A 26,849-nucleotide genomic window follows, 5' to 3' on the forward strand; every position below is an offset into this window, starting at 1 on the left:
AAAGAAAGACAATGAAAAAGAGAGAAGAAAGTTTAAGGGATTTATGGTCTACCATCAAGCTGACTCAAAGTCATACACCCAAAGTTCCAGAAGTAGAAGAGAAAAAGAGGAAAGGAGCTTATCTGAAGATATAATGGCTGAAAACTTCCTAAATCTGTGGAAGAAAATGAACATCCAGGTTCAAGAAGACCAAAAGACTCCAAATAGAATGAATTATAAAAGTCCACACCAAGGCACATACAATCAAATTGTTAAAAGTCAAAAACAAAGAGACAATTTTGAAAGCAGCAAAACAAAAGTAACTCATTGCATGCAAGGGTGCCCCTGTAAGACTATAAGCATATTTCTCAGCAGAAAACCTGTAGGGCAGAAAAGAATGGGATGATAGGTTCAAAGAAAGAAAAAACTGCCACCCAGGTTTACTATACCTGGTAAAACTGTCCTTCAAAAACGAAACATAAATGTTTTCCTGGATAAACAAAAGCTAATGGAGCTCATGACTCCTCAACCTGCCTTATAAGAAATGCTAAAAGGCATCCTTCAAGTTGAAGTAAAAGGCTGTTAAAGTGCAACACGAAAGTACATGAAAGTATGAACGTAACTGGTAAAGATAAATAGGTAGACAAATTGAGAGTACCGTTGAACTGTGATGGTGATGCATAACAGTTTTAATTGTGATATAGAAGTTAAAACATGAGTATACAAAATAACTGTAACTACAAAACTATGTTCATGGATACAAAACTAAAAGTCTTATTTGTGACCTCAATAACCACCCAAAGTTTTTTGGTGGGGGGTAAAAAAGAAGAGTTTGGTATGCAATTGTGGTTAAGTTGTTATCAGCCTAAAATAGAGTGTTGTAACAACAAGATGTTTTATATAAACACAATGGAAACCACAAAGATAATACCTACAGAAAATTTTCAAAAGAGAAGGATAAAGAAGTTAAAAAAAATCATTACACAAAAAGCATCAAAAACAAAGAAGATAGCAAGAGAGGAAAAGAGTGATAAAAAAGCTATAAGACCAACAGGATACAATTAACAAAATATTAATAGTAAGTTCTTTCCTATTGGTAATTATCTTAAATGTAGATGGGTTCAAAGATATAGTCAAAAGAGACAGCGTGGCTGAATGGATTTAAAAAAAGATTCAACAATACGCTGTCTATAAGAAACTACTTTAGGTTTAAGGTGATATACAGACTGAAAATGAAAAAGTAGAAAAAGATTTTCCATTCAAATGGTAGCCAAGGGACAGCATGTATGGCCATACTTATACAAAACAATATAAACTTTAAGTCAAAAACTGTCACAAACAACAAAGAAGGTATTATATAATGATCAAAGGGCCAATTCCCTAGTAAGATGTAACAATATAAATATATATGCACCCAACATCAGAGTGCTCAAATATATCAAGCGACCACTGACAGAACTGAAAGAATAAATAGACAGCAACACCACAATAACAAGAGATATCAATGCCCCATTTTCAATAATGGATTGAATATCCAGACAAAAGATCAATAATGAAACAGAAGACATGAACAACACTATAAACCAAATGGGCCGAACAGACATATACAGAACCTACCAGTCAACAAAAAATACACACACACACAAAATAATAATACATGTTTTTCTTTTCTTTTTTTTTTTTTTTTAAATTTTTTTTTTTCAACGTTTTTTATTTATTTTTGGGACAGAGAGAGACAGAGCATGAACGGGGGAGGGGCAGAGAGAGGGAGACACAGAATCGGAAACAGGCTCCAGGCTCCGAGCCATCAGCCCAGAGCCTGACGCGGGGCTCGAACTCACGGACCGCGAGATCGTGACCTGACTGAAGTCGGATGCTTAACCGACTGCGCCACCCAGGCGCCCCAGCATGTTTTTCTTAAGTACACACAGAATCTTTTCCAGAACAGATTACATGTTAGGTTCAAAAAAAGTCTTAACAAATTCAAGAAGACCAAAATCATACCAAGTATCTTTTCTGACCAAAATGGAATGAAACTAGAAATCAACAGCAGAGGGAAAACTGGATAATTCACAATTATGTGGAACTTAAACAACACACTCCTGGATAACCAATGGGTTGAAGAAGAATCAAAAGGGAAATTAGAAAATGTCCTGAGACAAATGGAATGAAAACAGAGCATAATAAGACATATGAGTTGCAGCAAAAGTAGTACTAGGAGGGAAGTCTATAAGCAGTAAACACCATCATTAAAAAAGAAAGATCTCAAATATTAAGAACCTAACCATACACCTCAAAGAACCAGAAAAAGAACAAACTAAACTAAAAATTAGCAGAAAGAAGGAAATTTTAATAAAGATTACAGCAGAAATAAGTGAAATAGAGAATGAAAAACCATAGCAAAAATAAGAGGGTTTCTTTTAAGATAAAAGAAATTGACAAATCTTGCTAGACTAAGAAAAACACAAGGAATCTCAAATTAAATAAAATCAGAAATAAAAGAGTGGACATCACAACCAATGCCACAGAAATATAAAGGATTATAAGAAACTACCATGAAAAATTATACCCAACTAATTGGATAACTTAGAAGAAATAGATAAATTCCTAGAAACAGACAATCTGCCAATACTAAATTATGAAAAAACAAAATATATACATACCTAAACTAGTAAGTAGATTGAATCAGTAATCAAAACCTCCCAACAAAGAAAAGGTCAGGGCCAGAGGATTCACTGATGAATTCTACTAAACATTTAAAGAATTAACACCAATCCTTCTTGGACTCTTTCAGAAAACTGAAAAGGAGGGAACATTTCCAAACTCATTTTACAGAAGCAGCATTACTCTGATACCAAAGCCAGACAAAGACACTATAAGAAGAAACTACAGTCCAGTATCTCTGATGAATGTAGATGCAAACATCTTTGACAAAACACTAGCAAATTGAATTCAACAGCACATTAAAAGGATCATACACCATGACCACGTGGGATTTATTGCTGAGATGCAAAGACGTTTCAATACATGAAATTTAATCAATATGATACACTGCATTAACAGAACAAAGGATAAAAATCACATGATTGTCTCAAGAGAAAGAGAAAAAACATTTGACAAAAGCCAACAACCTCTATGATAAAAATCCTCAGAAAACTAGAAATAGAAGAACATTAGCTCAACAAAGTAAAGGCCATATATGAAACTCCACTCCTAACATCATCCCCAATAATGAAAAACTGAAAGTTTTTCTTCTAAGATCAGGAACAAGGCAAAAAAAACCTCACTCTGACTACTTCTATTCAACAAAGTACTAGAAGTCCTCCTCATGAGAGCAATACAACAAGAAAAAGAAATACAAAGCATTCAAATTGGAAAGGAAGAAGTCAAAGTACTTCTGTTCAAATTCCATGATCTTACATGTAAAAAAAACCAAAAGATTCCACAAAAAAACTGCTAGTACTAGGAAATGAATTCAACAAAGCTACAGAATACAAAATCAACATAAGAATCACTGTGTTTCTATACTAACAGTGAACAATCCAAAAGGAGATTTAGGAAACTTTCCCATTTACAATAGCATCAAAGAGAATAAAATACTTAGGAATACATTTAACAAGGCAGTGAATGCTTTGTATAATAAAAACTATTACATTTGCTTGAAGAAATTAAAGAAGACAAATAAGTGGAAAGATATCCTATGTTCATGGATTAGAAGACTTAATATTGTTAAAATGCCCATAATACCCCCAAATATCTACATAGTCAATGCAATCCCCATTAAAATCTAAATAGCATTTTTTTTTTGCAGGAAAAAAAAATCCTAAAATTCATATGGAACTACAAAGGACTCCACATAACCCAAACAATCTTGAAAAAGAACAAAGCTGGAGGCCTCACACTTCCTGATTTCAAAACATATCACAAAGCTACACTAATCAAAACAGTTTGAAACTGGCAAAACAAGTATAGACCAATGTTACAGAACAGAGGCCAGAAATAAACCCATGGTCAAATGAGCTTCAACAAGAGTGTCAAGACTATAAATGGGGAAAGGACAGTCTCTTTGGCAAACAGTGTTGGGAAAACTGAGCATCCACATAGAAGATAATAAAATTGGACCTTTATCTTACATCATATATGAAAATCAACTCAAAATGGATTAAAGACTTAAGTGTAAGATCTGAAACTATAAAACTACTGGAAGAAAATATAGTAGAAAAGCTTCATACCACTGGTCTTGGCAATGATTTCTGGGAAATGTTGCTAAAACCACAGGCAACACAGGCACCTGGGTGGCTCAGGCGGTTGAGCGTCCTACTTTGGCTCAGGTCATGATTTTGCGGTTCATGAGTTCGAGCCCCACGTTGGGCTCTGTGCTCACAGCTCAGAGCCCGGAGCCTACTTCGGATTCTGCGTCTCCCTCTCCCTCTGCCCCACACCTGCTTGTGTTCTGTCTCTTTCTGTCTCTCAAAAATGAATAAACATTTAAAAAAAAAAAAAACCCACAAGCAACAAAGAAAAAATAGACAAGTGGCACTTCATCAAATTAAAAAGCTTCTGCATAGCAAAGGAAATAATCCATGGAGTGAAAAGTCAACTGCTGAATGGGAGAAAATATCTGCAAACCATATGTTGGGAAAAGGCCAATATCCAAAATATATAAGGAATTCCTACAACTCAATAGCAAAAAACCCCAAATAACCTGATTAAAAAGAAATGAGCAAAGGACTTGATCAGACATTTATCTGAAGATGATATAAAAATGTCCAACAGGTATATGAAAATTACTCAACATCACTAATAGGCAAATGCAAATAAAAACTACAATATCACCTCACATCTCATAAGGTGGCCACAATAAAAACAAACAAAAAAACCCCCCAAACAAACAAACAGACACCCAGAACTTGAGTGTCAGCAATGACTTGGAGGAATTGAAACACTTGGGCACTATGGTAGGAATCTAAAATGAGCAGCTGCTATAGAAAATAGCAAGGATGTTCCTCAAAAATTAAAAATAGAACTAGCTTCTGGTCCAACCATCCCACTTCCAAATATCTATCCAAAATCACGGAAAACAGAATCTCAAAGAAATATCTGCAATACCATGTTCATTACAGAATGATTCACAATAGTCAAGACGTAAAAAGAAGCGAAATGTCCATCGGTGGACCAATGGGTAAAGAAAATGTGGAATATACAGACAATGGAATATTATTCAGTCTTCAAAAAAGAAAGAAATCCTGTTACATGCTATAACTTGGATGAAGCTTTGAGGACATCATGCTACATGAAATAAACCAGTCACAACAGGACAGAGACTGAATGATTCCACTCACGCGAGTTATCTAAAGTAGTCAAATTCATGGAAGCAGATAGGAGAATGGTACCTTCCAGGGGTGGGAGGCGGCAGGATGGGGAAATGTGGATTTGCTGTCCAACGTGTGTAGAGTTTCAGTTAAGGAAGAGGAAAAAGTTTCAGAAATATGCTGTACAGCATTGTGCTTAGAGTTAACGATATTTTGTTGTACACTTAAACATTTGTTAGCAAGGTAGCTCTCATGTGTTATTTACCACAATAAAAGAATAAAATAAAAGATAGAGTCCTTGGCATAGGAGAATAGTTTTAAAAGACTGGTACACCCATAAGATAGCATTGCTACAAAGTCTTTCAAAAAGATTCCATAAATCTATAGTTAAACAGAGAGCTATATATTTATAACAGATTGCAAAGTAAGACATTAAGGATATAAAATACATATCATAAAATACAATTTTGAGAGGGAAAGAACCCATAGTCTAGCACAGTGCCAGCTACACAGCAGTAAGATTTCAATCAATATTCACTTAATGGGTGGAATTCATGGAAGTTTCATTCATTTATCAGACAAAGTTTAAAAAGCAAAATTCTGAGTTGTCTGGTTTCTTTTTCCTAATGCATTTTGGTTTATCACCCTTTAGCTGAAAAGCTTAATCCTTTTTTAAAAAATCCAGTTATAACTTCATCTGGCAACTTTGGTGGCAAGAAACTTCATAAGGACACTACTCACTTTCATTTTCTTTAAGATTCAGGATTTCCCCCAATCCTAAAACTCTGAGATTTTTCACTCATTCATTCAGCATAAAGAGGCAGCATAAGCAATGGAAGCAGGAAAACTGAGATGATAAATACGGAATAATGAGTCACATCTCTGTGGGGACACAGCCTGTATGCAGGCTGCGGCTCTGGAGGGCAAAGAAGAAAACATCTTGATTACTTACTTCAAAATAAAAAATGTTAGAATAGCAGCTCTCATCTTAGAAACATGCTGATATTTACAAGAGCAAGAAAGAAAAAGGAAAAAAGAGACATTGGTGGAAAGGAAAAGTGGTGAACTAGAAGTCATGGACTAGAAGTGACGGTATTTTTTCTGTCACTAACTAGTGGTACTCTCTTAGGAAAATAGTTGAATCGTTTATTTTCTTAGTTCTAAAGTGACAGGGTTTGACTAGGTAATATGTACTTGTACATTTCAGGTTCTAAATTCAATGAATTTCTTCCTTAAAATGTTACATGCAAATAATTCAAAGTATATTATGATAAAATTTTGCTGGCACTTTCTATAGACACTCGTTATAACCTCTCAGATGCAGTTACCAGTATTGCTTTTTCTTTGCATTTTCTTTTAGACTCGAAGACACCCAGGCTAGTTTGGTTTAAGAAAAATTTTTTTTAACGTTTATTCATTTTTGAGAGACAGAGAGAGACAGAACAGGAGCAGGGGAGGGGCAGAGAGAGACACAGAATCCGAAGCAGGCTCCAGGCTCTGAGCTGTCAGCACAGAGCCTGACACGGGGCTCGAACCCACAAACTGTGAGATCATGGTCTCAGCCAAAGTCGGATGTTCAACTGACTGAACCATCTAGGTGTCCCCTAGTTTGCTTTATACGTGAGATTAACTTTTTTTTTTCTTTCTTTGCCCTCAAGAAGAAAGGAGTCTCATTTAGGTCCCTAACAAGAAGGCTACTTGAAGCAATTTAATCCTGCATCAGGAAAGCATCAGAGGGAATAAAACACAAATGCAAACACACAAACATAAACACAAGCTCTCTGTGGATCAAGAAATAATAAGGTTGTAAGGAGCTGAGTAATGGAAAATAAAGCAGAAGCTCCTGTCCTATCAAAAAATACTTTTTGAATAACAGCATAGTACAGCATCCAAGAAAAATATGCCTCAAGAATGATATTGTTATTATAAAATAAGATTATTGACAATTTTAATTAAGCCAAAGTATTTAAAACTAGCCTCATGAAATAGATTTTCAGGCCAGCTCAAGTCAAGAGCCAAATGTCATCATCTGATAAAACATCTTCCAGAAATAAAAAAACATTGTGAAGCTTTGGAACTTGTTAACCAGATTTAAAAAAGAAGAAGAAAATCTATATTTATTAAGGACAAAGTAATTATCCAATCATTTACATTAGCATATTAGCTGTAACATGTCCAGATATAACAGTAAGGTTGTGGAAGGGTTTAAATAGAAAATAATTTTAAAAAGATAGTAAAATAAACAAAAATCTTTTATCCTGAAAGTAGAATTTATTTAAAGACAATTAAAATAAAATAAATAAAATAAAATAAATCATCTAGCAATTATCTCTGCTCATTAAAATTATCTCCTTCTTAGACACACTGAATTGAATATGTGGTATCAGCTTCAGAACCCTCAACCAGCCACCTCCCCTCTCTCTTTATCTTCTCCAGAAGTACACACATTACCTGGATCACCACCCTTGAGCATCTCTTCCTGAAAGGCGAGAAGAGAGGACAGTCTTCTGGCCCAAACCCTGTCTGTCCCCTCTCAGCCTCCGTCTTTAAAATTCTTTCCAAAATGAACTTTCATTAAAATTTCTCCAACCAATCTTTCTGTTTTTATTTGATTTCTTCCCCCTACCAGGTCACCAGAGTATTCACCTAGGATCATTATGACATACTCTGTTTCCTTCTACAATTTTCCATTTGTTGATCTCCCACTGCCCGTAAAACCAAGACCACTTATCAAGGCCTACAAGGTGTTGGCCTGCTTCCCTCACATGAATGATGGCCCAACCCCACTGGTGTTTGCACGGGCCCCAGAACACACCAAGAATGCTCTCGCCTTTGCACTTGCTGCCTTCTCTTCCTGAAACGCTTCCCTGCCCCCCAAGGTCTTCACAGGACTGATCCTCTCTCATTCAGGTTTCATCGTGAATGTCACCTGTCCAAGAGAAAGGGTGTCTGAACACAGCTCTTGTAGAGGAGCACGGCCCCCATCATTCTGTGGCATTAAGCCATTGTTCAGTCTTCAGGACATCTGTATTTTCTGAAATTATCTTGTTGAGGTGTTTCTTTGTTCACTAGCACAGCAGCTCCAAGAAAGCAGGACTCTTGTCAGTCCACACAATCATAATCCGTGTGGATTATGCCCCCTGCTTAGAACAACGCCTTTCAAAACTTATTACATGTTTAACGAATAAATGAATGAATGCATTTTAATTACTTCTTCCTTTAGAGGAACAGACTTTCCCACCAACTGTCTTACGTCAGGTCTCTATAAACATTAATATGCTATCTGAACATGGTACATGAATACAGAAATATTTCTGAATGAGGATTCAGAAAAGGAACTCAGGATGTTCAGTGTGTGGCCAAATGTCCAAAAAAAAAAAAAAAATCAGATTCAGAAAACTATGTTGCCAATCAATTTTTTTTTTCTTGTATGAATGATAAGCTATTTTGACCACGATTAAATGGAACTTTGTCTTACAAAATTTTATTTTGTGACAGCTGGGAATAATCACCTCCACTTCTGTCTTGCATTCAATGAGCGGTGCATGGACCAGGACAAATGGAAAACAGCAGCAGCCTACCTCACTGTCTGAGAAGCAGGAGTAAATCAAATGTGCTGAGAAACCATTACCAACCGCTAGTGCAACAGGAATGTTGGAACCCACCCAGTAGTATTTCAATTCTCTTATGGACTGTTACGCAATTAACACTGTGAATTTTATTTTACCTAAAAGAAGCATGACCACCAAGGCACGCTTTAAAGTCAAGACTAAAAACATTTCTGCCATGTTCACTAGCTTTGCTGAAGAAACACCGAGGTCCCGATCATCTGAGGTGTTGCTGTCTGAAAATACGCTGTCCATTAAAGATCACAGTTTGTAAGCATTTCCATGGCCATTTTAAGGAAACTAAGACCTTCCCTGTATTCCCCATGAAAAATAAAATATAAGAACTCTAAATGCGTGTAATAACTCTGCTTCTCCATCCTATTCCACGTAGGTTTGCCCTGCTTGGAAAGCTGTTAGTGAATCCTGACCGCACTGTTATCCTGTTGGGAACACACACAGCACCACAGATCCACAGTATGGTGACTCTTGGGTTAACACAAAGTCTCCCCAAGAACTCCCCTTCCAATCTAGAGGAGACGAGGCATATCTCTGCTCTTGGGGTTGACATCAAAATTTCTAAATGGACACAAACCAGCACCTCTTCCTCCATAAATTTCAGAATCCACTTCCCTGGTACCATTAGCATCACCCAGATGTTGAAAGCACATCACATGCAAGGAGAGACGAGTTCATTCCATTGTATTTGTCACTTGGATCAAATGTTCCCTAACCGACCTGTAGAGGACCCGAATAACAGTGACAGGAAAGGGGACTTTTTCATTTGCCCAAAAGGAACACCACCTGTTTTAGCAATTCTGAGTTTCTGGTGAATCCCTGTATTCCTCTAAGTGAGTTTTAGCAAAGTAAAAACAGAAGCACAACTGCAGAAAAGGAACTTTACAAGAGTCAAGAAACTATGCTGGGATCCTAAAAATAGAAAATTGAAGGATTAGAGGCTCTTTTCCCTGAAATGTGCATCAATGTAAGCCATGTGATCGTCTGATGGTGCCTATTGACATTCTTCTCCTTTTCCACAGTCCTGACATTCATTGCTTTATTTCTCAAAGCTGCCTTTACTGCTTCATCACCAGAGAACACATTATACTTCACAAGCATCTGGGAAATTTTGATTCCTTAGATACCCCTCCAAGGAATACATACTTTTTAACTTACCAGTCTGCAAATATTGGCATTTTCACTCAACGTTATTATAGACTGAGGACACACTAATTAGAGCTCTCCTACATACATATAACAAGAAATTCTAAATAAACTGGAGTTTTCTGAGAAAAATGAAAAGCAAAATGAGTGAAAGCAGTAAAGGATACTTCTGAACATATACGCAAGATAACTAATCATAGGGGGGAAATATAGCCATTCTACATAGAGAAAGTACATTTCACCAATCAAACAGCTATTGTCAGGGGGTACATAAGAATATAAGAAAAATCAGTTCACAAAATGTAAGTAGTCCTAAAAAGATTATTTACTAAAGACTTACCGAAATCAACCCTTATAAAAATGTTTCGTTACAGATCTTTAAAAAAGGTTTTAACAGTTTTTAAAAATGTAGATACAATAAATATATATTTGAAGGGATAAATGTAAATCTATGTATCTGTTATGTGATGTTTTAATTTAACACTAAAAAGGAAACTATCAAAGTATAGGAATACCACCGTGATCTTGAAGACTGTGAAGTGTTCAATGTTCAATTAAATTTTTAAAACCTCACAAGCCTGGGTAAAAAAAGGCATACAAATGAGGCTTGAGATTCATTCAACCTTGTTAAGTGAAAACTAATGGATTTGAGAGAAAATAAACCAGGCTCCCCTTTTCAAACAGTGTTTTCAATAACCTAGAAGAAGCCTCCAGAGTCACTGGGATTCTTTGCCTGAGGACATCATTCAACAATGCCAACAGAGAAAAAACTAGAAAAGTAACAGAGAGGTAATAGAAATAAAACAGGGGGGAAGAAAAGGAAAAAGAGAGAAAGCAGGGGCACCTGGGTGGCTCAGTCAGTTAAGCGTTCGACCTTAGCTCAAGTCCTGATCTCACGGTTTGTGAGTTCGAGCCCCGCATCGGGCTCTGTGCTGACAGCTCAGAGCCTGGAGCCTGCTTGGGATTCTCTCTCTCCCCCTCTCTCTGCCCTTCTGCTGCTCACGCTCTCTCTCTCTCTCTCTCAAAAATAAATAAACATTAAAAAAAAAAAAAAAAGAAAGAAAGCAGAGACCACTCTTGCGCTAAAGTATGACTCATCCTCTTTGGAACATTGCCCACAGCTCAAATCGACACTTATCAAAGTCTGAACTGAGCAGAAAGCAGTTAAAAAAAAAAAAAAAAAAAAAGATAAGTAAAATAATCAAGAGGCCACTCTAAGTGTTAAGGAAGAGATTACAAAACAAAACTATTCGAAAGGCAGAGACCTAAGACACACATCATCACAGATTTTCAAAGCAGGGGAGCTGCCTGAGAACGAATTCTAAATGTGGTAGGGGATAAAAATGAGAAAGATAATGTCGCTATCTTTAGAAGGGAACCACATGACTTAGTCCACAAAGTTCATCAGGCAAATAAATGGCCTAAAACTTGATAAAGGATGTAATGTTATGAAAGATCACGTGAAAAGTAAAACTTTATTGAGTAGAATGCAAGACACATATCAAGAGAAGGTACACGCTGAAATGCAATGAAATTCAAACAGTGTAGATAATTAAGTTTCTGAATATAAGATCCATGCCAGCTTCTTCCTAACGTCATGACACCTGAGCGTCATCCCTTTTAAAAGCCATCCCTTTTAAAGCTGGTTTTGTGGAAGGAACCATGGCACTCTTTGCCAACATCCATCGGTAGCACAGTTAAGAGTAGAGATAGTGAGCTAGTTGAACTACTGTTTACTGTTCTTGATCCAGCTGGGATATTCAAATATTCATAAAAATGAAAAGCAGAGAAACAGCTGAAAGAGATAAAAAAAAAAATATCACCTCATTCTCCTACTGATAAGGATATTACCTAAGCTATGTGGGGATTTAAACGATATCTAAAGCCAAGACGTGAAATATTCCCGAAGCATCCCCTACACAAGGGTGTGCAAAAAATGGAGCCGGTAAAATGGCCTGTGTACCCGATCCCATGCATGTGAAATTCTGTGTGGAAATACGTGTGGGTCTTGGCCACCTCTCGGTGGAGGAATTTTAGATGTTTACTTTTTCCTTTGCACCTTCTTGTACTACCTGGATTTTGTATGAGACACAATTGTTACTTTGTGAATGTCAGAGAGCATGAACCTATGGGCAGGAAGGGGCGGCAAACAGGAGTTTGTTCACTGACAGTAGTACATGGGCGAGTCCTAGGGAAACTGGAAATTGACAAAGTCTTCTTTAAGACCTCTGTATCTCCCTTGATGCATCATTCCCTCTTGTAATTCTCAAGACTGCATTCCTGAGTAATCTTCTCCACCAAAGCCTAGTCGTTTAAGTGCCTCGTGGATAGTCTGCTAAAATAATCCAAACTACAACATTATGACATATACAAGAAGTTGACACATTAGACTATCTGCAGTGCTTTTTCCAGAGATTAATCCAGAGAACAAGAAGGGTAAAGGCACTGATAAGAAAGCCCTTTTAGGAGCTTTCTGGACAAGTTATTGTGTCCATAAATAAAATGATAAAAGGTGACTGTTTGCTTTCCAAAACTGAAGCCCAGTATTTAACAAGCTGGATGCTTATACAAACTGGAATGACAACCACCAAACTATCATGTATAGAATCATGTAGCATCACTCACTACCATATCCAGTCAGCTCTAAACTCTGCTTTTAATATGCCAAACCATCCCATTTGCCTTTAAGAAAGTCATAACCTCCAACACAGACTTCCCCATTTAAACACCTTCAAAACCTCCCATGCTGAGAGACATCCTTCTTCTTTTTCTTAAAGTTTATTTATTCATTTTGAGAGAGAGAGAGAGAGAGAGAGAGAGAGAGAGAGAGAGAGAGAGAGAGAACAAGTGGGGGAGAGGCAGAGAGAGCCAGAGAATCCCAAGCAAACTCTGCACGGTCAGATGCAGGACTCAAACTCGTGAACTATGAGATCATGATCTGAGCTGAAGTTGGATGCTTACCCAAGTGAGACACCCAGGTGCCTCTGAGAGATTTCTTAAATGTTTTCTTTAAAGGGTTCCCTAAAGACAAGGAAAAATAAAACCCTAAGGGGTTTGGGGGCACAGGGTGACACAGTTTCCTCAAATGAGAGCTGTGTTCCTGAAATGTTAGGTTGTGAATCAATAATGGACCTGAATTTTGGATTTTATTCCTTAGAGTCCTCTACCTGTTGAAGTGCTCCTAGGGTCATACCAGGACCTCTGCTTGGCTCAAACTGTACTCATTCCCCAGGTGATTTCATCCAATGGCTTGACTTGAAAAGCCTTCTGTAAAATGATGACTTCCTAATATGAACCTTCAGCCTGACCCCTCCCCTGAACTCCAAACCCACATTTCCAGCATCATTTTTCCTACACATCCCATTTCCCACTCAGCATCCACTCTTGGATCTCCTCAGAGGCATCTCAAATTTAACATGGCTGTGCTGGCCTGGAATCTGCCTAAGCTGTTTTGCTGAAGTACCTGCACAGAACTGTCCCCAGCGTGTGAGACATGCTGACCAAGAGTGTTGCTTTCCAACTGTGGCTTGAGTAGCTTCTGGGGGTTAGGACCAGCTTGTCGGCATTATTTGTTGGTAATGGCGTGACAGATGATTTGCACCTTGGTGAGCCTCTTGAAAAGTTCTGCCACTGAGGCTGGCTACCCAGCAAGAAAACACCTTTGTGAACAGCAGGGATATGATCAGCCAAGACCTGGTTCCAAGGTATTCCATGCACATACTGGTGGCTCTTGACCGAAGTATGTCCTGGCCTGGCAGAGGGAGGCCTTGGCTGTGATACAACCTTTGCCTACGGTGCCCATCCTTGCTGTTGTTACATTTCATCACTTTCCTGCCTTGGAGATCTAGAAGTCCTATTATTTGGGTCCTGAGAATCTTTTCAATAACCCAACCCTGTCTAACTGACACGGTCAGTGCAATGTCCAACCCTAAACGCCTGACATCATCCCCTAACCAGCTCCTCCTGCACTTTTTCTCACGTCTGCAAATTGGGAACTGTATTCTTTTAGATCTGTAGGACAAAACTTTTGGTGTTTTCTTTGACTCCTCACCCTTGCACTGTAAGTCTCCTCCATTGGTAAAATCCATTGGCTCTCTTCAAGTGTCTCCAGGATCTGACCATATCTCATGGCCCCCTGCTACCACGTTGGTTCAATTCAAGCTCCCCCCTCATCTATCACAAGGGTTATTACAACAGCCACATAACAGTTCCTTCTGTTTCTGTCCACGGCCTCCAGCAATCTCTTCTCAACTCAGCAGGCAGAGTGATCCTGGGGAAACAAGCCAGAGCAGGACACTCATGTGTGCCAAAAAGCCAACTCCATATTATAACTTACAAGGCCCTACAGGGCTTGGCCCTCGCTACCTGTCTGATGTCATCTCCTACCACTCCCTCCTAGCATCCTTGCTGTTCCTGTACCTGCCAGGGACACTCTTGCATCAGGGAGGGCATCTCTACTGCTGATCCCTCTGCCAGAGTGTGGTTCCCCAAACCTGGCTGGTTCCCTCACTCCCTCTACTTAAAAGTCACCATATTAGTGAAGCTTCCCCAGTGACCTTATGTAAAATTAATCACCAATACCACCCAACGTTTCCTAACCTTTTTCGCTGCTTTATTTTTTCTCCTGAGACTTAACACTATCTAACACATCCTCTTCCCTCAGCAGAATGTAACCTCACCAAGGCCAAGAGCTTTCATCTGTCTTACTCTCCACTGTACTTCTGTACCTAGGACAACACACATAGCAGGAATGCAATGAAGTGGTCTTGAATGAATGATTATATAATTGATATAAAACAACGTTTTTGGTTTTGTTTTTAAAGTTCACTGGCATTCTAGGAACATAACCAAGTGTCTCAATGGCACATCCACCCCAGGTGGTGAACAGGCTCAGGATGAAGTCCACCCCCTGGTATGGTACAGTAGGCCCTGTTGTACCTTGTTAGACTTGCTGAAGCCCCTGCCCCTCAATCTAGATCATTCAGTTACTGGAGCAAATCATGCCCCTTCTGCCTAGAACATTTGCTGATCCCCTTGTCTTCCCCTAGAATCCTCTGATTCCGCACTTAACATCCAGTTTCCCTTCTACCTCTTCTCTGTGTCTTCCCGACTCTCACGAAGTGGTTAATTTCTTCCTCAGTTGTCTAGCTCCAAACTCTAAGCACTTCTACTGTAGCTGTGCTTATAGCGGTCTCCTCCACTTGTCTTTGGAGGGAGCGCCTTACGAGAAACTCTGTTTTTTTCCATCATTTTACTTGCCCCATACCTCGCACGAAGGTCAACACATGCTCAAAAAATGCTGCTGAATGATAGGAGTAAAAAACAAACTGAGAAGAAAGGAATAGTGCAAAGAGAATATAATCCCCTCAGCAGGAGGGCTTCAAGAGATGTAGGCCTGAGGCTGCCATATGACCTCATGCAAATGCATCAGTTTCTTCACCCCAAAATAGGCAGAATACCCACCCTCCCTACCTTGCAGCGGCTGTGTGGCTCACGTGAGAAAATGAAAGTCAAATCTCCCATGAAGTATTTTTATTATCAGTGTAGAGATCAGAGATTTACCCTGTCTTTTTAATCCCAGAATTGATTCAGCAAACACGTAAATAACTAGGTTGAGGCCAAGGTGTATCTACTGTAACCATGCCTCTACTGGTTTGCCACGTTCAAGCAGGAGAAAACCAGGAAGTGTTCTCCAAAAAGAATATTAAAATCCGGGTTATATATGCTCCATTTTTATATGGAGAGAGAGATAGGTTATATAATATACATCGCTAGGTACGGAGAACTGTAATTCGATATCCGTTACACTCTGATACATAGAACGACAGGAAGCTTTACAGCAAACTTAACGTTTGTTAATTTTTTTAGAGGTAGTAAATACAGGACCTTAGAGCATAAGCTCTGGAGTCCGTCCACTTAGGTTTAAATAAGAGTGCACTCCACCACTTTGTACTCTTGGAAAATTAAGCTCCCTCTGCCTCAATGTGCACCTAAGTTAAATACAGATAATAAGTCACTTAGCTCATATGGCTGTTTAAGAGTTAAATGAGACAATACACAGAAAAGGTTAGCACAGTGCCTGGCACACAGTCAGTGCTCATTAAATGTTGGTTATCGTTAATGGTATTCGTGGCTTTTAAAACTTCAGAGTGTTTGCAGGTGTTTTTCTGTACTGACACTAATTTAAATGTAACGGATGTTGCAAATCAAAGTGGTCAAAGCACTTCAGCCCAGCAACGATGCCTTTGTCTTGATATCTCTGTCCCCTCTTCAATCTTGCCTTGGCGGGCTGATGTCAAGATGGCACTCAGAGGGGATGCACATGCTGGGACTAGGTAGCAGAAGAAGCAGGTGCTCTCGTGAGCCTTAATTCTCCGTTTTCTTTCCCTTCCCTCCCCTAACCCACCCTCTGACAAGCACAGCCTGGTATGAAGTTACCATAGCCCAGGCAGAGGTGTAATTAATAATCTGGGGCCTGGGGCCAAATTAGTTTAACTGTACCTGACATTGGCCTTACAGTCTGACTACCCATGTCCTCCTCCTTCCTCACTCTTTTCATAAAAGAAATCCAGAATTCCTTCTCTACTAATATGAGGACTGAACTTCTAACTTCTCCACTTGATCCCCCTCTCAGCACTGAAAAACGCCGAACCCCGAAAGAGCAGAGACTCCTGGGAATAACAGCAGATCAAGATTCCGAGGACCTGAACACTCATCCTAATAATGGTGTCTGGAGTAAGTCACTGGGACTGCTGTGTGTTAGCTTCCTTGTCCTTCATGCTGTGACAGCACTGTCTAACATACCTACTCGTGAGGTTTTAAGGGATGATTAAATGGGAAAATAGATGTGGGAAAGACCCATGGACACTTACGAGGATCGTATGAATGAGATGTAATTCTAATATAAGATTACTGGTGGGGCACCTGGGTGGCTCAATGGGTTAAGCATCCGACTTCGGCTCAGGTCGTGATCTTGCAATCTGTGAGTTCGAGCCCCACGTTGGGTTCTGTGCTGACAGCTCAGAGCCTTGAACCTGCTTTGAATTCTGTCTCCCTCTCTCTCTCTGCCTCTCCCCGGCTCTTGCTCTGTCTCTCTCTCTTAAAAATAAACATTAAAAATTAAAAAAAAAAAAAAGATCACTGGCTTATTTGCCTTTCTCCCTATTTAAACACCGATCTCGATCTCTGAAACCATGCCATTATAAACATCTCTTTTATCAGAAGAAACTTTATTCAAAGAGAATAAAATAATCTATTACATCTATGGGGTTATAAAGATGCGTGATATGGCAATAAACAACAGGCAACTTCTGAATAAGCATAAAATACTTGAGATTTTTAAGAGGCAAAAATTCTCATCAGCCGTGAATATTAATAAAGCTAAAATAGATTCCTGTGTGGGGCAGAAAGAAAAAGATTAGGTCATTGTTGAGCTCTGTCTGTATCCCTTCCAAAAACAATATAGCAAAAATGACCAGTCTCCACCTCCAGATTGTCCCCACCTGCCAAGCCCTTCAAGTTATTCTCACAGGTATGAATAGATCTAGGTAATATTGAACAGTAGGACCAATTTCAAATCCATACAGGGTTTCCTTCAGCATTGTCCTGAAATTCCAGGCATTTCTTTTCCCAGCTCAAGACCAATCACGCCACTTCAGATGATAAGAACACAACTATCTGAATCAGACGCTTCAACCCCATAAAGGGACAGTGGGGGGAGGGGAGGGGTGGGGCAGCGAAACTAAGAACAGCAAACAAACCTAACGCTTTGCGATATCCTGAATGCTGCACAGGGATTATCTCTTCACTGTTCACAGCAACCCTGTTTGATAGTTAGACTTCCCTCATTCCAGATGGATCATTTTAGGCTTAGAGAGGAAAATTACTTGTTCAGGATGACACCTCTAGAAAAGTGCTCAATTGGGGTTTAAAACACATCCTATCTGATCCCAACATTTAGGCTTTTACCCCATGCTACTTCCAAGATAATTTAGAGCTCTTCTTTTAAAATCCTAGGGAAATGGGAATTCTTTTTTTTTTTTTTTCTAATGTTTATTTCCTTTTGAGAGAGAGATGGAGAGAGAGAGAGAAAGCGGGGGAGGGGCAGAGAGAGAGGGAGACACAGAATACAAAGCAGGCTCCAGGCTCTGAGCTGTCAGCACAGAGCCCAATGCAGGGCTTGAACCCATAAGCTGTAAGATCATGACCTGAGGCAAAGTTGGAGGCTTAACTAACTGAGCCACCCAGGGCCCCATCTTTAAGATTATCTGAGTACCTTTTAGAATTCTGTGGCACAAAGACAGAGTGAAGAGAAAGTGATCTCATGTAGGAACAGGTAATGGGGTAGCTGGGACAGTGCTACTAGTTGGCAGGTCCATTGTCAATACTGAAAATATTGCCATCATCTAAAAACAGTACTGGATTCAGTATGCAAGTGTCTGAAGAGCCTTTCCAAAGTGTAAATCAAATAGGTGAGACGCAAAAGTGTCTGAATACAGTAGGAGCTAAAGAAGAGTTAGAGGACAGTACCTTTGATAGCTTTCAATGAGACTTGAATAGGAACTTGTATGTGCTTTCTACAAACAGACAGGGGCATGAAGGGCAGAGGTAGCATTTGGGGATCTATGGCAAAAGGGAAGTAAGAGCGAAAAGGCCTTCGAATAGGAAACTGGATTAAAACCAGTAAGAATTTCTTCCTTCAATCTACAATTCCAACTCATTCAAATGATGCAAAACCAAATATAAGATGAGGAAAAACATGATTCAGATCATTTCGAGTCCAATTTGACTTACACCAGTTAAGCAAAGTAGGTTCTATAAGAAAATGAGTATCTGTACATTTAAAATGTTTGCAACAACCAGTCAGATCTCTCCTTGAAAGAACAGTCTGGGGCTCTCTTCCTTCCCGATTCTTGGTTTGACCAATGAATTGTTTTACAATCTACAACAGAAGGAATCTACGACAAAAATACAGCCATTTCCAAGGAGCCTAACTGAAACTTTTAAATCATTCTGCGATTAACTTTTAAAACAAAATATTTTTCCATAAAGATACTGTCCCGCCATTATAGAGCACGCGTAAATTATTTTTTAAGATGCAAAAACTCCGTTTTTCTGTGTAATAGTAAATTGCTTTCAGCTGGGGTTTAGAGAGGCAAGGATCAATCATTTCTCTCTGGGCACCTGAAAAGGCAGTTACCAGAGTGATACTTTGGCTGGGTTAAAGAGGTGAGCTACAATCTGTTACCCACGAGGGACACCCGTCTCAAGAAGGTCATGCCACAAGCTCATCGTTTGTATCTTATGACGGCCCGGGGCGTGATTAAAGCACTTTTCTGCCTTGGGTTTTCCACTCCTTTGCCACAGCGATGTTTGTCAGTCGGCAATGATAATCTAACCACGAGGGCCCTCGCCAAGGCAGCCCCACGTCCCCCGGGTGTCCACTGGCAGTTCTGACAGGGCAAAGGAAGAGAAATCAGGGAGACAGTGGGAGAGAAGGAGCAGCAGAAGATAAGAAGGAACAGGAGGGAGCAATTAAGGCGAAGCAGAAGAAGACAGAGAAGAAGTAAGACAAGAGGGAAGACGTGCAGAAAGGGGACGGCTAAGCCAGAAGGAAGTCAATGCCAAAGCGAAAGTGGAACAGGGCCCCCACGGGTGCACCACTGTGCTACCGGTAGCCTCCTCTTACTGCTACATTTTTCCCCGGAGAGGAAGCAGGGTAACAACTCCTCTGTGCCGTTATTACCTGGATGAGTTCGTCCAGCTCGGTCGAATTGACACAGGAGTGCTGGGAAATGAATGTCTGCTTCTGGATCACAATGGTGGTCCTCTGTGAAATCTCATGAGGCTGCTCCAATGCTTTGAACACGGTGGCTCCGATGATCAGATAGAGGACAACCACCAGGAAAATCGTGGAGACCGTCTTCCATTTCATAACATTAATGGTCGTGTCACTCTCCACCCGGGAAGCAAGCACTGTGGGTTTCGTGGAAAACGAGAGCCTCGGTTTGGAGTTCTGAGCGGCAGATTTAGGGTCCAGCAAGTCAGGTGCCGCCACTGACAACAACAGAGAGTGAAGGTTAGGTTGGAGAAGGGTATGGGGGTAATGGCTGGGCTTCTTTAGGGGATGAGCAAAGGCGGGCTCAGCTCCGCTGCTCTCCTGGTGGAAGCTCTGGAACCAACCTGAGTGTTCCTACTGGATTGCTCTGGGACCGTACATAAAGGTTCAAGGACAAGGGGCGGGGTCTCAGCTCTCTGCTGCTATTGGGGTTCCAGAGCCAAGGAAGGAAACAGGAGGTGGACCAAGAAACTTACAAAAAAAAAAAAAAAATTTAAGATGCCTGAGCTCTTCCTCATGAACTTTTAAATTTACATCTGTTCACCGTTGCTAGTCAGCAAAGATTGAACTCCTAAGACTTGGTGGTACTAAACGATCTCATGAATGCTCATCAAGAAGGTTCACGGACTATTTCTGTTCTCAAGAACTTAACCCTCTGTACCACAAGCAGTTGACATCAAGAACATTCTTTGTTTTTATTTAGAAATTCGTTGTAATAAAGGGATTGTATTATAAGTGAATTTGTGATCCAAACACTGTTGCTCAAAGTAAAACATTAGTCATTTTCTGGTAAAACATGATGGGAAGCAAACCACTCAATTGCCCAATCATTTCTTTGTTGCCTACCCTCTAAAGTGATTCATGATTAAACATTCTCTACATCTTACTTTTCAATCTCTGGCATCTTGCAAAAAAACAGAGTATTGCTACCTCTCTGGCACCATCCTAGGTGCTGCTAAGACATGAGAAGTTGCTTCCATGTCAACAGTGAACGTTATCCAGAACAAAGAATTTAAAACCTTATCTTACACCTTAGACCCTCTGTACAAAGCGAATTGCCCCATTAGCGTGGATTTATGTGTTCTCTTACAAATTCCCATATACTCTGAGGTGACTCTAAATCCATTTATGATTTATCTCAGCTGCTCAAAAATATCATTAATGGATTTCTTCTTGGAAAATACAAAGATACTAGATTTTCACTTGCTAAGGAGGGAATAAGCTAGCTACTACAGAATGTTTGTTTGGAAAGGCAACATTGAACCAAAAGAGTTAATAGAATAGCCAAAAAACAAAACAAAACAAAACAAAACAAAACAAACCACCAAAACAAAAACCCAAGAACAAAAACCAGGGGGACCTGAAAAAAAAAAAAACAAAACACCGACTCAAGCAGAACGATCAATTTCAGAGTCCACAATTGTTATAGATAGAAGTAAAATTGCTCTGGTGTCTATAATAAAAGCCTAATCAGAAAGAACACTTTCAGGTAAGTATATGAGACATCACTGCAGAACTGAACCCAGAGACCCTTACAGGAACCGGAAATTACTTGAGAACGAGAAGAGAATGGAAAGTGTCCGTTTTCACAGGGCTGGGGTCCCTGCCCTCTTGACCACCACTGGTGGTGGCACTACCTGTTTGAGTTCCTAAATCTTCCGCTGCCCGTGACAAAGAAGCTTTGCAAACAAAGCTATTTGAGACACTAGCCCTAAGCAGTGTTGCACAGTGATGGCAGATAAGAGAGGGCGCCTCAAACCAGCAAATCAAACCCCTGAACGACTCTGACTTCGAAGAGATGAAATCAGAGCTCTGACAGAGTAGCTGCACCCATGGCTCCAAGTGGAGATTCCACATATACACGGCTCATTTCGGCAACTTCCTATGGTTCAACCTGCTGTATACAGGTATGAACACGTCTCCCTCCTGATGCGGTCCCCTGCTCAGAATAAGGCCACAAACTAGTAGACACCTTTAACAGAGTTAAATGTAACATTCAACACCTTTATAGTTAGAAAGGCAACTTCACTCAAAATTAGCACTATGTGTTCAATGTTCTAATCAAAAATAACTTTTTTTTAATAGACATGCTGGTAACAGCTGATATCACTGTCACCTGCCGACTAGCTACCCGGTTCCACCTCCAAGCTACTTAATGTGTCTTGAGTGAAAAATAAAGGTCGTAATCTAAAATTAAGCCATTTTCGGAATAAAAATAACAGAAATCCACATTATCTCTCTGAAGAAAGCTTTCCAAGCCTTTCCTCTCCAATTCTCTGTGCTCTTATATTTCTGGTTTTTCACACCAAAGGTTTCGGGTCAGCAGAACTGGAGAACACAGAGACTTTACCTTGAGGCCCCCAAATCCCAATCCCAAATCCCAACACCACACTAAAACATCATAATTATGTGCTTTTGGGGGAAAGAAACAGATATGTTTTTAGAAGACTGTGTGTGTGCATTAAGCTAATACATTTCCTGCTGAAGTTTAATTCTTTGAAGCTATTGCCTTATTTTTTTAATTAGCAGAAATATATATAAATGCACATTTGGCAGACGGAATGGACAGCAATTGGTGAAATACCAAAATAAAAAACAACAGCCTTTCCTCCCCAGCTAACATGGGCAAGGAACCTCTGTGTTTGCATCTCCACGCCGTCTGATGTATGATCGGGCAGGGGTGCTCCTTAGAACAAGGAATCAAAGAGTCGTCCCTTCACACACTGTCATCACCATCGCTACCTCCCTCCTCTGCCACTAGCACATCACAGTCTCCTCTTAATCCAGGTCTCCCATCCTCACACGGGTATGCCTTCGCGCCGGGCCCGCGGCTGGCGACTCAATAGCAAGAGAAATGAGCTTTTTTTTTCAGCACCACCGCCTGTCCCACCTCGCAAGGGGCAACAAGTGTGACCGGGGTCACCATGCGTCCTGCCGGTCAGCTGGTCCCAAGGGCTGACCCTCCTCCTCCTTCGGAAACTCCCTTAAGGTGTCCCAAACCCACAGCCTAGGCAGATAGATGCCAAAGCCCCAGGCACCAGCGGGAGAGGGGGTGGGGGAGAGGCAGCCAGCGGAGGAGCCGGGGATCGATCTGCCTCCAAACCGAGATTACGACCCAACACCTTGGACGGGAAACGAAGGTGGAGAACGTCCGCTTGCTGCCAGCGGGGCATTTGCAGCCCTCCCACCAGTCCCGGCTGGGGAGGGAAAGCGCGGGGCGGGGGGTGGTGGGGGTGGTGGTGGAGGGGTTACCCGGGGGTCTCACCTCCTGCTCTATAGCCGGGTCTCTCCCGCGAGGCGCTGGGAAGCATGAGGCATGCAGCATTCAAAATGTTTTTTGAAAAAGACGGACTTGAAGCTTTTACAAACACGCCATTGTACTCACTTCTTATTCAGAGTCGGGCTGCGCGCTCCGAGCTGCACGGGCAGGCATTTTCCCCGGCTTTGTTTTACAAGGTGGGGAGAGCGGGGCTGGACGCGGGAGGGGGTGGGGGGGAGCGTGAGAAGAAACGAAATCGCGGGAAGGAGGGGACACCGGCGGGCTGGGCAGAGGGCGAGGCCGAGGCCAAGTTGGGCGCGGGCGCCGCCGCCCCCGCACGCGCCTGCGGCCGGGCCCGGGTCACCCGGAGAGCGCGGGCGACCCGGGTCCCGCGCCGGCCGGCAGCCGCCGCCGCCGCCGCCGCGCGCTCCGCCCGGGCTTCCGCGCTGGCCGGTCCCCGGCGAGGCGCGGCGCGGGGGCGGTCGGAGCAGCCCGTGCGGCCGTGCGCCCCGGCGTCTTTGTGCGCGAGCCTCGCTCTGCCCCTCTTCGCATGTCTTTGTGTGTCTCCCCCGGCAAAGCCCTCGGGCCCCGGGGGGCGGGGGGTGTGGCACGGGCTCGGCGCGCCGGGCGCCCTCCCGCCCGCGGCTCGGCCGCCCTCCGCCGCTCTCCCTTCCAGGCTCGCGGCTCTCGTCCCTCGCCCGCTCCTTGGAACTCCCTCCCCCTCGCCTCCTCCCCGCTCCCCCCCAACTCCCCCGCCTGGGCTCGCCTCTCCGCACCCCCTCCTAGCCCAACCCTCGCCGCCGTCGCCCCTGCCTCCTCGCCTGGGGCAGTGCCCTGGGGCTCGGCTCACCTGCTGCCTCTTCTCGCAGCCCCTTCCACTATACTGCCCCCTCCCCACATCCCCATTCTCACTCTCCATCTTCTTCCAGAGGGGGGTGAGGGGCGTGGGATTGAGCTCTGGGGCGCGGGTCCCAGGACCCCTGCACGTGGACATCCTCCGCTCCCCTTGCTCACCGCCCCCCCAGGGTTGTGCAGAGAAGTGCCCCCATTGGCGCCCTGAGACCCCTGGAGTGGGGTCGGTAATGGGCTGCTGGCTCCTTTCAGCCTACGCCTGGGGAAGTGTTGTCGAGTCACCAGCAACCCCCACCCCACCTCCATGGGGGCAGGACCTGGGCGGCGAGCTCTGATCAACAGAAGGTTCCAAACCAGAAAGGATGGGGAACGCACCGGGAGCTAGGGTGAAGAAGACACCTAGGGATGCAGAGGGAATGGAAGAAAAATCGGTAGGCTCTCAGGGCAAGACCCCTTTGCTGGGGAGAGAGGTTGCAGACGTTCTCGGTAGAGCGCGGAGAGGGAGACCCGGGACATCAGTGTGAACCCCCGCGCTCCCTGACACCTCGGCATCTAGATCCCAGCCGGGTGGGCACCAGACCCCGCCCAGACTCCTAGACTGCTGCGCGGGGGCGGCTGAACGCCTGGCTGCAGGGGCGAGGGAACCGAACCCGCAGAGGAGGGGGAGAAAGCGCGCGGAGTACAGGCTGCAGCTGAAATTGGCTAGTCCCCCCACCACGCTCGTGATGTAGCAGAACTTCAGTCCGAGTGTAAACTCTTCCTTCTTACTTTCTCTGCGGGAATCCCCCGCTGACCCCCCATCCCCTCCACCGCTGTGTGTGAGAGTTTATCTTCCAGAAGGGCTGCCTGGCCAGAGTGGACCATTTCACCAGCTGCAGGGAGTATTTCCTAGTGAAAGCTGTATACGTGAGAAACTAGTCAAAGCTACAGACCTAAGGAGGTCAGGCAGAGCAGAAACACTCCTGATGGTAAAAAGAACGTTGTAAATCTTTTGCAAACCCGTGGCCATCAATGCTCAAAAATGCCAGGTTATTCTTTAAATTCCAGAATAGATTCAGCACCTCGTTCTCCTGTTAAAGATGTCTTCCTTATTAGGAATTCCTTCCTGCTGGAACTGAAACATGTTTTTCTCCACTTCTGCTCTCAGTGTAATCGGATGTCCTTTCTGAAATGTGAATCTGATCCTCTCACTTAAAACCTTTTCAAACTCTCTAGGTTACATATAATTTGCTTCCTGATCTGGCTTCTCTTTTTCATTCCAGACCTTTCTGAGTACAGTCATCTTCCTTCACGTGTCTTCCCCCAGTCCTCTCCCCAACTTTATAGGACTAAGACATTGTATTAGTAGGGTTCTCCAGAGAAACAGAACCAATAGGGCGTGAGGGTGTGTGTGTAAAAGATTTATTGTAAGTAACTGGCTCACACCGTCATGGGGGTGTGAAATCCCCAGGGCAGTTCTGGCAGGCTGGAAACTCAGGCACTAGTGGATGCTCCAGTCTTGAATTTCTTCTTTTCTGGGAAACCTCAGTTTTTGCTCCTAAGACCTTCAGCTGATCGTATGAGGCCTACCCCACATCATCAAGGGTAATTTTTCCTAAAAGTTAACTGATTGTGGAGTGCAACATCTACAAAATATAAGTGTTTGACCAAATAACTGGCTGCTGTTGCCTAGCCAAGTGGACATGTAAAACAAATCTTGAGACATTATCCTTCCCATCTCCCAGTTCTCTGGAAGTGTCTCCTGAATCCTAGCTACTCAGGTGTCTTACTCTTTGCTTCCCATGCAACTTGGGCTTCTATGTTTGTACTTGTCACATTGTGTTGTGCTACTTCAGACTATACTAGAAGCTCAGTGAGGGCATTAACTGTATCTCTCTGTCCCCCGTAGTAGCCACGATAACCAGTGACTGGTGCTAAACAGGTGTTTGATGAACATCTGAATGAAAGTGTGACTGTGGGACGTCATTCTCCTCAGGCATTTGGAGCCAGGGTGGCCAACACAGATAGGACATGAGATGAATTCACCTCCAGAATCCTTTCTGCCCTATTCCAGGCTTTTTGTTCTCCAGATTACGTGATCCCAAACACTTTGACGCTTGCTTGTTTGTTTAAATTTTCCCCTTTTGCTTAACAACTTGGGGATTCCTTTTCGTTCCATCTGGGTCTTTTGCCAATTTAACCACCCCTTGTCAGGCACCCGTCCTCGGTCACACTGACTAATGCTCACACAGTGGGAGATTAACTCAGAGTTTACATACTCCTGCATGGTGAGCCTCTTTCCAGGATGCATTGAATGGAGGACTCACCCCCAATCCCAAATACTGAATTGTCCTTTCCTCTCCTTTTCTCTATCGGTGCATCTGTAGCAGTTGCCTTCCATTACCCCCTCACATTATTCTCTCATTAGGCACATATATATGGGGGGGCACAAATTTACTTTACAGATACGTTAAAATAAGACCAAAAGAAAAAACCCCAAACTGTAACATTAGCAGAAATCACTGCAAGAAGCCAGCCTCAGCCTCACAAATAACCAGTCTCCACACTGACTTGAGCTCTGCTTTCCACTTCAGCCCCTCACGGCCCCCTCAGCCAAATACTCCTACCGCTTGAAGAACCTTCTTGTGCCAAACACACACTCACTGTGTTTGAAGTGAGGGGGAAAAAAGGAAGAAGAGTAGTTTGTATCATCGAAGGTGGAGAAACAGGGAAACGGGGTGGCTTATCCTAATTTTAGGCCTGCATTTCTTACTACATACAAATCCCATCAAAAGTGTGATAGGCTAGGTGGACTTCATTTCCTTCATGCGGCAGGACTATACAACACCCCTTAATTTTAC

At 42.3% G+C, this 26,849-nt stretch overlaps 1 protein-coding gene across 3 annotated transcripts in view; it reads right to left on the minus strand.

Moving 5' to 3' along the window:
- KCNK2 (potassium two pore domain channel subfamily K member 2) overlaps positions 1 to 26,849 on the minus strand; it is a 196,761-nt gene that overhangs the window by 101,206 nt on the left and 68,706 nt on the right. Inside the window, exons 1-2 of one of the 3 annotated variants that reach the window (XM_058700296.1) lie at positions 23,284 to 23,394; positions 19,806 to 20,116 (exon numbers count right to left, since the gene is read on the minus strand). In XM_058700296.1, the coding sequence (XP_058556279.1) occupies positions 19,806 to 20,116; position 23,284 (312 nt within the window). In that variant the 5' untranslated portion in view covers positions 23,285 to 23,394. Of the gene's footprint in view, positions 1 to 19,805; positions 20,117 to 23,163; positions 23,395 to 26,849 lie in introns of those variants that run through there. The other 2 variants (XM_058700294.1, XM_058700295.1) reach the window with 2 other exon arrangements.

This window comes from Neofelis nebulosa, chromosome 15 (genome assembly GCF_028018385.1).
Source record: "Neofelis nebulosa isolate mNeoNeb1 chromosome 15, mNeoNeb1.pri, whole genome shotgun sequence".
Lineage (NCBI taxonomy): Eukaryota > Metazoa > Chordata > Mammalia > Carnivora > Felidae > Neofelis > Neofelis nebulosa.